We start from the raw sequence: 13706 nt of genomic DNA on the forward strand, positions 1-13706 counted from the left end.
GAAGACCTTGAGAGACAGGTACAGTTTGTCCATCTTTATTCCATGTCCAGCTCTCCTTCCTTACCACCAGCACAGCTGACCCACAGCAGTGACTCCAGGCCCAGCACCGGAAGTAGAGTGTTGTTACCCCAGTGGCTATGGTTGTGTAAAGGTGAGTATGATAAATCTTCATCATTCTCAGCAGTCTTCCTCTGTGACTTAATCCCCAACTCAAACAGGTGACTGTAAAATGAATTCATGGGCTCAGCAGTGTTGGGCCACAGGCTCCTTCTTGTCTGCCGTCTTCCATGTGTTGGCCCTGGTTTTTAAATTTGCCCCTTTCATCATTGTACGGGGCTACAAACAGTTCTTCTTCTCTCTACATCATGTCATATGGCCCCTTCAAAATCAAGAAGACTTCTGGAACACTTTTCCAATCCTATTAACCACATTTCTTTAGGTGCCTGTGCTGAGACAGACCCGTGTCAAGGAACCTGCTTGCCTGGTTTGACTCAGACAGATCAAGTCTGTTTTTTCCTGACAAGCAAGGCCACTCCAAGCAAGGTGAGCTAAATAAAAGTTCTATAATTTAGGGGATATGGCCACTGAATGAACTACCAAAGATATCTAAATACTGTATCCAGGGCAGTGGTTTTTTCCAGTAATCTTATCTCAATGAGCAAACTCTAAATGCTTAACATGAAACTTTTTGAAGATTTTAAAAAATTAATTATATAAAATTTTGATAAAATATGCTTTCCTAAAAATAATTGAAAGTACCCTTTACTAAGCAAACATTTGCATCTAGGAAACATCTCTATACCCTAAATTTTTTCTTAGAAATTTGCTATATCAGGTTGCCAACCCTGAATGCTGTTGTCCTCTCTCTGTTCCCGGAACCCCAAAGACAGATTCAGTAAAATCAGACAGCAAACTTTAGCTTGGGAACACACATCTGGTTTTGTGATTTATTAAAATAATGTTTTCTCACTTGCATGCACATTTCATATAAAAGGAAGTAAGATTAGTAGGAGTCAGATCTTTCTTTATAGTGATTTCTTAATACTTTATGAAAAACCTGTCACAAGATTGTAGTACTCTGAGCTTATGTAAACGGTATGGGATTGTGCATTCAGGCATTACATCACAATTCAGTTGTTTTTTTGTGTAACTCTACAATCAAAAACTTGATTGTGTAAGTAAAAAAAAAAAAATCTAGTTAGTGACAATTCATAAGAATTAACAGTGACTCTTAAAAATTGATTAAAATGAAGGTTAATAAATCTCTCCTATTAGAAGGTTGATTAACATGATAGACGAGGCAGAGAATCAATTTCACAGCTAGTCACTCAGCTATACACACCTGTTGTTGAAAGGTATAATCCAACCCAGACCTCTAGAGTTCATAGAAGTCTTTGTGTGCATATACTAAATCTAGTCAGTTGAACTGATAGAACCACTCATAGAAAAGTACAATTTTTTATTTTTTTAATATTTATCATTTTTTACATTTTTTAGACTATTTGCTTCCCCCCACTCCCTCAGATTGAGTCCCCATAGAATTTCCTTCCCCAAGGCACCCATGTACCATCACCACAGTCCCCTGTGCTCCTCCCTCTGATCCCTCTCCCTCCTCCTCCCCTGCAGTATGTCTCTGGTTTATAATTGTCTGTTTTTGCTTTGTTGTGTTTTGTACTGTTACTATTATTTTTGTTTACACTGATATCTTATTTGGTTCCCCTATATTCCTGTTATAAATGAAACCATCCAATATTTTTCTTTTTCCTTCTGGCTAATTTCACTGAGCATAATTCCTTCTAGCTCCATCCATGTTGCTGTGAATGGCATGAGCTTATCTTTTTTATTGCTAAATAATATTCCATTGTGTGTATATATATGACATCTTCTTGATCCAGTCATCTGTTTTTGGGCATTTGGGTTGTTTCCAGGTTTTACCTATTGTAAATAGTGCTGCAATAAACATAGGTGTACAGGTGTTTTGAATCACTGTTTTTGTGTCCTTTGGGTAGATCCATAGTAGTGGAATTGCCGGACCATATGGTAGCTCCATTTTTAGTAGACTGAGAAAGCTTCAGACAGCTTTCCACTGTGGTTGGACCTGTCTTCACTCCCACCAGCAATGCAGGACCCTTCCTGAAAAGTACAATATTTTAGAAAATAAGTTGCTTCAGTTTCCATGCTCTGGTTTTTCACATTTTCACTAAGGTAACTTCTGCTCCTACCTGCTCCTTCACCTGTCATTCATTGAATCAGCTCATAGGGGATAGACTTTTTACAAGTTCTTGATAGAAACTTTACAGTAGTTTCCTGGGCTGATTGCAACAGGAGTGAAAATGAATGAGACAATTCTATTTGAGCTGAATGGAACTCCTTGGCATGCAGGCATTGATAATCTTGATGCAGGTAGAGTGTCAATGAATGGTGCTTAGGTCATTAGGAGTGACTATAATACTGGAAAAAATAGTTGCAGATGTTTGCCATCATTGACAGGAATAACAAAGGGGAGGTGAGGTCACTGGATATTAAGGATGCTTGTCATCCTTATTTCCTTTGTCATCCTATTTTCCTTTCATGCTTTGGTTGGTCACCTCCTGAGAGGCTAGAATCAAGGAAAATGGACACTAATGGCTATTGTCAGAGTCAGACTAGCAACTTAAGTATTTAATGATAGTGTTTTGCTTTGCTTTCTTTGTTTTTGAGGAGGGAGCTTTAAGTAGTTATGAAGTTTGGGTTTTATCAATTAATTTTAATCTCCTTGCTAGATGTACCTGAGTTTTTAACAAACAGGAAAACAAGTTTATCCCATTCTGCTCTTATTTATGTTCTGATTAATGGAATTCATAAATAGTAAAATGTATGCAGCAAAGAGCATATACTGTCAAACCACAATTCAAGATCAGCAGTCTGAATCTGGGCAGAAACTGTAGTCTGCCTTTCTCCACTTTATCTGTGACTACATTTCTTTCCACTTCTGATGGAAACATGGGATAAGATATAAGAATTAGTACAGGGGCCTCCCCTGGTGGCGCAGCGGTTGAGTGCTGGGCTGCAAAGCTGCCCACAGCCTCCGCAGCGCTGGTTCGATACCCGGCCGCCTGCGAGGGTCCCACGTGGCGTGACAGATCTCTCCTGCCATGTCCGCTGCTCCCATCAGCAGTGTATTTTGTCAGTCTACCTGTTCTGTTCCCTGCTCTGGTGAATTCTCACCCTCCCGTGCTTCTGACTGTACCTAGTGCTTGTATAAATAAATAAATAAATCTTAAAAAAAAAAATAGTACATTGGTGTCCCCTTGTAAACACAGGGCCATTGGAGATCTACTATATAAATAACTATAGGTGAGAAAAACAACCATTTAAGAGGTTCTTCTTGCTTAAAAAATTAGACATTGGGGGCCTCCCCGGTAGCGCAGTGGCTGAGCGCTGGGTTGCGAAACTGCCCACAGCCTCTGAAACACTGGTTCGATCCCTGGCCGCCAGGCAAGGATCCCACATGGCGCGCAGACCTCTCCTGCTGCCTGCTGCTCCCCTCAGCAGTTCCCCACTCTGGTGAATTCTCTCACCCTCCTGCGCTTCTGACTGTACCCAGTGCTTGTATAAATAAATCTTAAAAAAAAAAATTAGACATTGGGAAGAGCCTAGTTGTATTTTATCCTATTAGACTGTCTTTTTATGAGTCTTGTATGATGATCTGTAAATCAGTAAAACTTCAATTACTATTAAAATATTGCTCTTATATTATAAATGGTTAGAGAAAGGAAATTACTTACGTTTATTTCTTCTGCATTATCAGTACTGGACATTTCTGTAAGGAAAAAGAAATTTAAAATTATGTTACTAGAATCACCTTAGTTACCTTCCATTTTTCTAACGGCATTATGAATGTATTCAGTATAGAAAAAATCAGAAACAAACAATACTAAATGCTTATGGCTGATTCAAAGGGGAAATTAAAGGCAGCTCAACCTTGCCAGGACTCTCTGGTTTTTAGGATTATTGGCCTGATTCCTACTAATTTTTATTAGTGGAAAATAAGTCAACAAATTGATGGGTAAACTGAAAGATGGTTAAGGAAAGGGGATACAATGTCGTTTCTTAAAGAAGCCCTTCCTAGGTCCTGCTAAAAGATTTTTTTCTTTTTTACATATCCAAGACTAAGGACATTTTAAAACAGTAGTGTGAAAAGAATAGTAAACAAGAAAACATGTAAATCATCATCGTATGAAGCTGTAATCAGGGACCTGAAGATAGGTAAGACAGATATATTTTCAGCTCATCTAACTACAGAACTATAGAATAATTCCTGTTTTAAAAAAGTGGCCAATACCTTGTTGTCTTCTTTGATCTCCTCCTCCAGAATTAGAAACTGTCAAGGGAAGAGAAAAAAACAGGTATTTATTCTTTCAGTTTCTTCCCTTTAAGATCAGCAGGTTTTGAGTACCTCTCCCTCACCCTGTCCCTTTAGGTTTAGGTTTGCTAGCACATTGTCTGCTCCCAGCTCTGAGAGGGTGCACTGTTCTGCCTGGTTTGCATGTGCTATGTATTTTCTGGTGGGCCCTGACTTGGATATCTTTAATGCCCCATTTCCTGAACACCAGGAGAAAGCCCAAGTTCTTCATGAGATATTACCTGCACTAGGACTGGGGTGTCTTCTTAATTTATGAACCTTGACCACTATGCCCACCATGACCACCAAGACCACCAAGACCACCAAGATGACCACCAAGACCACTACATTATTCCAGACAGCTGCTTCTAAATAAAACAAACAAAATCTATGTTAGAAGATTACAGGAAAAAAAAATGGATGGGTAGGTAGACTATTTTTACTATTTCAAAAACTATTTCTGCATTCTGGATAGGAGGTAGGTTTCATATTAGTAAAAACACTTTTCATAATGAAAAGATCCATTACACATATGGGCAAGAGGCCTGTCTGAACCAAGGTTTTCATGAGCATATATATACCTCAGTCTCAGTGTTCCTATTGTGAGAAACCTGCAAATACTATTCAGCAGTTTGGGGCTTGGTGAGGGTGGAAGTCAGGAGATAAAATGTGTGAACACTAGAGATGGGTGATGTATCTATTGTGGATTTTAATTTTGTATTTTATGTTGCAGTAAGACAATTAATGCAATTTATAATGGAATAATTATGACAGAGGCTAGTTAGCCTCTGTCCAGACATTACCTTGGGGAATTCTGGGTTTGCATAGTACAACATTGCCTTGAAGATAGGGTCCCAGAGGAATAATGATAAGGAGTAGGGGGGTGATGGGAAGAGCCAAGGAGAATCTGTGGTCTTGGGTGACAGGTGACCACTGAGGTAACAGACAGTGCTTGGATCTGCTAAGGATTAACTGAAAAAAATTTTTTTCCAGTATCTTACTTAGACATAGAACTATTGTATTAGTATTAAAGTGGAAACCCCAGAGACAAAAACTTGGAGACCTTAAGTTGCCAAAGTCAGAACCCTGCTTATTTTGTTATCTATGTTCTCCTGGTCAAGGCAGCAAGTAGAAAATAGCCATTTAAAATAGAAAAACAAGTTTCTTTGAAAGAGTGATGTCCAGGGTCCTCGGACTGGTTGCCTGCTGGGTCTTTCTGCAACAGGTGTCTGGTGGGAGATGCCACATTTAAAAGGAGGCAAATCTCTTTACAAGTAAGTATGTGCCTCAATTTTCACAACTAGAATGATAGATTTGTTTTTGTGAAATATGTATGTTCTATCAACTCAATTACCTTTGGTAAAGTCTAGAGACCTATGTTGGTCTTCCTAGGCCAAGTTAACAGTTTAAGGATCAACCAGCCCACCTAGAAAGGCAACTGCATGAGTTCTCCTGACTCTATGGATAGTGGTCTGAAAATATTTTGGGTTTTGGCAGTTAGCTAGCAATAGAGGTTAAAAAAAAAAAAAAAGAGTTGCATCGGCATACACTTAGTTTTTTATGTACTTTGGTGACTATTTCTACCATGTTCACAGACCTCTCTTTCCCAGAGTCCAGTAGAACCCCAATTCTCACTTCCTACTGTTCCTATAGCCATAAATACCCAAAGCCCAGACCCTAAGGCACGTATTAGGCCCAGTGCTAAACAGAATTTGAAGTCCACAGAGTCACCAAAATGTGTAACCTCAGGTTATTTCTGAAGCTTTGAAAAGAAAATCATGGAGAATATGTTTTCTTTCAATGCAGGGTTTTTGTGTGGTTAAGGAAGGAGATTGGTTATATCTGGTCTAGGTCTTAACCAGAAATGTTATTTCTATAAATAACATTTTCAAAACTTTCTTTTTTTTATTATTTATTTTATTTATTTGTTTGTTTGTTTGTTTATACAAGCACTGGGTACAGTCAGAAGCGTGGGAAGGTGAGAGAATTCACCAGAGTCAGAGCGGGGAGCAGAGCAGGCAGAAGGACCGAAGTACACTGCTGAGGGGAGCAGCGGGCGACAGGAGAGGTCTGTGCCATGTGGGACCCTCCTCCGGTGGCCGGGGAGCAGCCGGGGATCGAACTGGCGCTGCAGAGGCCGAGGGCAGCTTCGCAACCCAGCTCTCAACCGCTGTGCCACTGGGGAGGCCCAAAAACTAACTTTCTTAATGTCAATCTAATTTTTCTGTTTGATATTAACAGTTTCTACTGCCATAGTCAAAACCCACTAGCCAATCCTATTGTAACTTACCTGCTACATGCAGCGTTTGGATGGTGAGTAAAGTATATGTGCTTGAGGAAATATTGCATAAGTATTCTCCATTGTCTGGAATGCTAAGATCTTTCAATATGGAAGAGAAATCTCCCTGGATTATTAGCTCTTTCTTCCATGATAGTCTGGGTTCACTGATAGTTATATTTTGTGAGGAGTTCACAAAGTAAGCCAGGATGTTGGGAATCCCATTTTCCATTCTGGACCAGGTGACTATGAAGTCTTGATTTGGTAGGAAAAAATTGTTTGGAACGTCACATGAGAATAAAACTTGTTCACTTTGCTTTGTATGAAGATCATCTAACAACAGAAAAGGAAACACCCATGAAAAAATTTCAAATGAATTTTCTAAGTGGCACTTGGAAAATGAATTTAGAAGGAATGTTTCTGAGAAGCAATTAGATATTTGAGCTATGGAATTTCTTAAAGGCTTTACTACCACTATTTTAAAGTCTCCCACAAAGGCACTTAAGGTGGTCTAAGCTTGGGCACTGAGGTGATAAACCTGGGTTTTAACTCTTACAACCTTATAGTGAGAACTCATAAATGTTACTCAGTGTTCTTCTGTTGGCAACTCAAATTCTGATGTTCCCCAGAACCTCCTCATTTTCCGCTAGCTATTCCTAGTTACCTCGATTACTTTTGTGGTCTTAACCCTGTGGATCACTCTGGACATAGTCTCTTTTCCCATGAATAACAAGCATTTTCCCTTGGCAGATTCAAAATTGTGGCATAGGAAGAACCTGTACTCGCCTCTTCCCATGGACACACGAAATCTGCAACTAAACATGGATTTATTTACACAAAAGTAGACATAAAATCTGGATGAACAGAGTATCCACAAAGAAGGTAAGAAATCAGTACCCAGTGGAACTGGAGATGCAGAGCCTACTCTTGCCAAGGAAGAAATTCCAACCTGGGGACAGTGAGGTCCAGTCAGGATAAGATCTCTAAGGTATGGAATTTCTCCCTGGGGAGCAGAGAGAAGGCCTCAACTCTTTAATCTAGAACAGCAGGCACTGAAGTTAAAGAGACCAGCTCCAGTCATGCCCAACCAAAGTGAACAGAATTTTTCCTCCTTGTGAATGCTACCTTCCTAATTTACTTTTTTTTTTTTTTTTACAATATCTATTACACAGTCTGAGAGTGACAGAGCTTGGTACATAATAGATCCTCAACAGACGAAATAGCATTAAACTTAAGGAATGACTCATGCTTCAGGATATTTCTAAATAAATATGGGAAATGAAAATTTTCCAAAGAAAATGTTTAAATTTAATAACACTTTCAACCCTTTCCTTTTATTATGTTGCTACCTGATGAAAAGTCAATAATGGGTTCCAGTATCTTTAACACTGTTTACACTAAAACAAATTTACTGTTTTCTTGATGACCATTTTGAAAATATGAAATTTAGAGCAAGAGATGGCCAAAAAGAGAGCTAACCTCTACTTTCCCTATATGATGGAGAATTATAGAAAAAAAATTGTTATAATTTTCCTTGGACTTGGACTAGTGTCTTACAACTTTTCTTACCCTTAGTCTTGTCTTAAGATATAGATCAGAGTTTGGGTTTGTTCGGATAAATAAAAGGAAGGAATTTTAAAAGCTATTTATGTTGATAAAGACTAATGGGCCACTACTATGGAAAAAGACTGAATGAAAGCAATGTTATCAATGTTAATTTTTATTTAGTTGAAAGACTGACCAAGAATTAGTGGTTGTGCCCTAATATGCATTCTTTCTGTCTCCTCTGATCTTTTCAAGTTCAGTGCAAGTAGAAAATTTCTGGAGAAGATGAACCATAGTGAAATACAGAGCCACTCAGATTTCCATTTCACAAGTTTTTTCTTTCAACTCATCTTCCAAGGTAAGAATTACTTTCATTTTATCAAGAAGGAACTAATACTCAGAAGTAAAAATAATTACTTTAGGTAATATAGCCAATAACTATTAGACCTGAGATTCCAGTCTTGGTTTTAACTGCCACAAAACTATCTTCTTTTCTGTTCCTTTCTCTCCCTGTAAACCAAACCCCATTCTCTCCCAAGCTCTGACATAACCCATGTACACGAAAGCCCCATGGCGCTTACCTTTCATCGTCCAACGCCCTTTCCATGTTTGCTCGAACAATGAATTTTTAATAGCACATTCATAATATGAATCTGGTCCTGTAATATTTACTGTGCTGTTAATATAAAAAGAACCCAAAGACCCAATTTCTTCAACCTTGCTGTCAGGAATGTGTGTATTGTTCATGTGCCATGTGATACTTGGACGAGGATAAACACTTAATATGCTACATATTAAGATGCTGCTTGTGTTCCTTTTTTCATACTTCATCACAGGTGTGACAAAAGCTAAGGAAAAGAAAGAAAGGCACATGAAGAACTGTATAATCAGTTTCTCTTTAGGCCATCTGTGCAGAACACTTGATATTTTAATACCCAAGAGATGAAAAGCTAAACCTTCGAGTAAAACTTAGTGGTTATAATGTGATTACCAGCAAAAGGAAAAAGAGCATGCACTGGTAACTGGGAACTAGCAATTTCAGTTCTCTAGAAAGAATTCCACAAAAAAAAATCTAATGGCCTTAGTGAGCAACCAAAACGTGCATGCCAAAGTCTATAAACCAGGGCAGGTACAGCACTCTGAACATATCAGGTACTGACTTGGAGCCTTCCTGACTGTTTATGCAGAATTCTTAGATTTCTGAGTCAAGGTCTGAAGCAGCTAAATGCTGGATTAGACAACCTATTAGCACATGCCCCTCCTCCTAATAGTTTATTTTAAAATGATACGCTTTCCTTCACAAATTAACTTCACTTAGAAAATGAAGTAAGAATTTAAATTAGTAATTCAAGATTTTAAGTTCAGTAATATTAAGTGTTTAGACTAAGGGGGAGAATGTACATGCACTTATGCTACTGGTGGCAGCAATATATTAAAATCTTCTATTTTTCTTTCAGATGTTTATAACATTTTTGGTAAAACACTGTAAATACCTGAATATCCACCAATGGGAAAACTGGTATACAGTCATAGCATGTCCATAGTACATGCTACTGTGCATTATAAATAATGAGGTAGGTATCTATGTGTTGACTTGGAAGGAAATCTAGAGCATGTTAGAGAAAGACATTTCAGAAAAAACACAGAGTGATATCATGTCACGTTTTATAAATCCTACATATATACTTACCTCCTACCTTCAGCACCACTTTTTCTCTGAAGCTTCCAGATCTTGTCCCCACATAGCAGGTGTAATTTCCTTCATCCTGAAGGCTTAATCTTCTGAGACATAGGGAAGCATTTCTGTTGTGAATTTCACTATGGAAGAGGGATGTCCTACGTTTGTATCTGGAATCTTGGTTCTCCAAATGGTCACGGTCTTGATAGTATGTATGAACATAGCCAGTATCTTGAATCTTCCAGTGAATAACGATTTCTTCAGGCTCATTGTCAAATGAGCAAGGGAGAATTACATCTTCATTAAGTCTTCCTATGACTGTTTTTTCAATGTTGGTATCAAAATGATTAAATAAATTAAAAAATTGTGGGTCTAAAATCAAAAGCAGAAAAGTTATAAAGAGAATTAGTAATGGATGCCCATCAAGGGTTATGGTAGGACTACACAGAGGAACTGACCGAGGTCAATAGTCTGGTTTTTAACTGACTACATAATCAAGGATCTTGGCTAATATGATTAACTAGAAAGAACCTATGAGAGTCCTTTTGAGTAGCTGTAATTTTAATAGATTACCTGTTTGGGTGTAGCCTAAACAGAGAAACTCTAGTTTGCTATCTGCTTCATTAATGGCCTCACCTTTCCCCTGATCCTGGTCTGCCACAGTCCTGGAAATTACGTTTATGATATATGCAAAAGACTCCCATTCATTGTTATTCCCTGAACACATTCACTTTAGGTAAGTTTTTCTGAATAGTTCAACTATTTATTTTCTCTATATTTCACATATAACTGAAATCATACTTTGTCTGGCTTATTTCACTAAGACTAATACTCCCCTAGATCCATTCCTCTTATTGCAAATGGCAGGAATTCATTTTTTTAAAGCTACATAGGATCCATGTGTATGTGTATATACCATATCTTCCTTATCCATTCATCAATGTAAAGCATTTAGATTGTTTCTAGTTCTTGGCGACTGTAAATACTATAAACATATCACTTTAATATTTTTGTTATTTTTAGGGAAAATACCTAAAAGTAGGATAACTACATCAAATGGAATTTCTGTTTTTAATTTTTTGAGAAATCTCTGTTGTGTTTTCCATAATGGCTACAACAATTTACATTCCCAACAATATATAAGATTCCTTTTTCTCCATATCCTTTCCAATATTTATGATTTGTCTTTTGGAAAATAGCCATTCTCATGGGTATATCTCATTGTTCAGATGTGCATTTCCCTAGTAAAAGAGAGAAATCTTTTCATGTGCCCCTTGGGAATCTATCTGTATGTCATCTTTGTAGAACTATTCAAATCTTCTGCCCATTTTTTAATCAGGTTGTTGGGTTTTCTTGTTGAGTTTTGTGAGTTCATTGTATATTTTGGATATTAACCCCTTGTCAGATATGACATTCAGTAGGATTTTTTTTTTTTTTTAGATTTTTATTTATACAAGAACTGTGGTACAGGCCAGATGCGCGGGAGGGTGAGAGGATTCACCAGAGAGAGCAGGGAACAGAACAGGCAGACGGACTGAAATACACTGCTGAGGGGAGCGGTGGGCAAGACAGGAGAGGTCTGATTGCCATGTGGGTTGCTCCGAGGCCGGCAGAGATCGAACCTGTACTGCAGAGGCTGCGGACAGCTTCACAGCACTGTGCTCAACTGCCTGCGCCACCAGGGAGGCCCCTTTATTTTGTTTTAAGTTTCTTTCACTGTTAAGGAGCTTTTTAGTTTGATATGGCCCCATTTGTTTACCTAGCTATTGGAGTTGAGCCCCTGAACATCTCTCTAAGGGTGATGTATGGTGGTGTATTACCTGTATTTTCTTGTATGTATTTTATGGTTTGGGGCCTTACATCCAAGTCTTTAATACATTTTGAATTATTTTTGCACATTCATTTTTAATACCTACTATAATAACAAACCCTGCTAGTTATAGCTAGTAGGTCTTAAAAGAATATAACTAATTAGTTTGATTTGGTCAAAAATTGTTTGGAGCATGTAAAAGAAATTGCTGGGTTCAGGTAGCTGTTGGAAATATCCAGTCCCTATTTCCATGCAAGAGTCCAAATCTTCTGGTGTGTGTGTGTGGGGTCAACACAAGAGATGATTGTAAAAAGCAAATGGATTCAACATAACAAAGATTTTTGCCAAGAACATATACTTCGCCATTTCATAACCACTGAAGACAAAATCTAGCTTCTTTCACCAATTCACAAAAACACTAAGTAAAACTTCTGCCCTATCTATGGCTCCTGGGATATTAGGACTGGGAAGAACCTTATCTTTTTGGAGTAAACCTCTTTGGACTTTGGCCAAGGTCACCTACAATGGCCAGCCATGTCCCACTTCTCGCCATCAGAGATTATTTTTGTACAAAGGGCTGATGGAAAGATGGAGGGGAAAAGGAATAGTTTTGTCAGCCTCCCTACTTGCACCACTAAATCCCTCTAATATTGCATTGGATAATTAAAAATGCCTGTCATAGGATCTAGCAAAGTTGATAATGCCTTCCATCAAGTGTTGAGTATGTACCAAACTTTTAGTGATTTTAAAGTCTTGATCTGAGTATATAGGAGAATATATGACTTTTAAACTTTTAGGGTTTTTTTGTTTTCTATTATAATAATTAACCTTTTAGAAAAGCCACAAAGCTATGGTTACAGAGGAAACAGCCACCTTGCACTGTGTGCTCATGTTCCTATATACTGACACAAATAACTAACCCTTAGGCGTATTATATAGGAACTTACCTTCAGATGTACTCTGAAAGAGTATAGAAATGAGGAATAAATACAGGACTTTCTGTGACTTCATGTCTCGCAGCGGTCATTTAGTTATACTATCCAAGAGAAGCAAAGTATGCATGTTATCAGTTGTATGGAAAAAAACAGGAATTGGATAAGAATGTGTCAGGTTATAGATGCCTAATTAAATACTATTGTAAAATTCATACAAATTATTCTTTTGCAACTATTAAAGATGGTATTACAGAGATGCTTCAAAGGCATGGGAAGATGTTCTTAAAATGTTGTAAGAGAAAAATCAGATCACAATACAACTTTCAAGTAGCATAGTTCCTTTTAAACATACATATTTTTGCACATAGGACAAGACATTATCATTAAATATACACTAGAGATTAACTCTGAAGAGTAGACTGAATCATGATTTGGTATACCTTCAACAGGTTCTCTGGATAACAGTTTTTGTCATTTTCTAAATGGACATGTATTGCTTTACAGCATACTAAAAATTCATTAAACAGTAAGTAACAATGGTATTAACTATGGTATTTTTTATAACAGAAATAATTAAAACAAAACCTGAAAATAGTCTTTAAAGTCCAGTAGTGGTGCAAATCATAAGGCAGCCACTAAAATACTATACAGTGTGTTTTAAAAAATGAAAAAATTAATGGTAAATTGTGTACATATAACTGGTTTTGTCTGGTGCTAAAATTTCTACTCTTTAAGAAAGTAGCTCCCCTCAGCAGTGTACTTCGGTCTTTCTGCCTGCTCTGCTCCCCGCTCTGGCTCTGGTGAATTCTCTCACCCTCCCGCGCTTCTGACTGTACCCAGTGCATGTATAAACACAACAAACAAACAAATAAATAAACATACCTCTATAAAATAAATAAATAAATAAAAAGAAATTTGTTGTAAGAAATTTGTTGTAGGATACAAGATTTAAGAATTACTAAAATTATTTCAATATCTGAAATTAGTTTCCTTCATCATATCAAACCAAAACCTCATAAATTAATAACTTAGTTTCATTTTTACATTTTAAAAACTGGAAGGAAATAATTGAATAA

At 37.5% G+C, this 13706-nt stretch overlaps 1 protein-coding gene across 1 annotated transcript in view; it reads right to left on the reverse strand.

The window, feature by feature from the left end:
* Positions 1–1179: 1179 nt before the first annotated feature.
* The window catches only part of HHLA2 (HERV-H LTR-associating 2), a 103325-nt gene continuing 90798 nt past the window's right edge, over positions 1180–13706 (reverse strand). The window contains exons 10-17 of the mRNA XM_054700624.1: positions 12643–12731; positions 9898–10257; positions 8789–9055; positions 6675–6995; positions 4627–4752; positions 4325–4363; positions 3768–3802; positions 1180–2133 (exon numbers count right to left, since the gene is read on the reverse strand). Of these exons, the coding sequence (XP_054556599.1) occupies positions 2053–2133; positions 3768–3802; positions 4325–4363; positions 4627–4752; positions 6675–6995; positions 8789–9055; positions 9898–10257; positions 12643–12706 (1293 nt within the window). The 5' untranslated portion in view covers positions 12707–12731 and the 3' untranslated portion in view covers positions 1180–2052. The remainder of the gene's footprint in view (positions 2134–3767; positions 3803–4324; positions 4364–4626; positions 4753–6674; positions 6996–8788; positions 9056–9897; positions 10258–12642; positions 12732–13706) is intronic.

The sequence above is a fragment of the Talpa occidentalis genome, unplaced genomic scaffold, assembly GCF_014898055.3.
Source record: "Talpa occidentalis isolate TD23 unplaced genomic scaffold, MPIMG_talOcc4v2.1 talOcc4.4, whole genome shotgun sequence".
Taxonomy (NCBI): domain Eukaryota; kingdom Metazoa; phylum Chordata; class Mammalia; order Eulipotyphla; family Talpidae; genus Talpa; species Talpa occidentalis.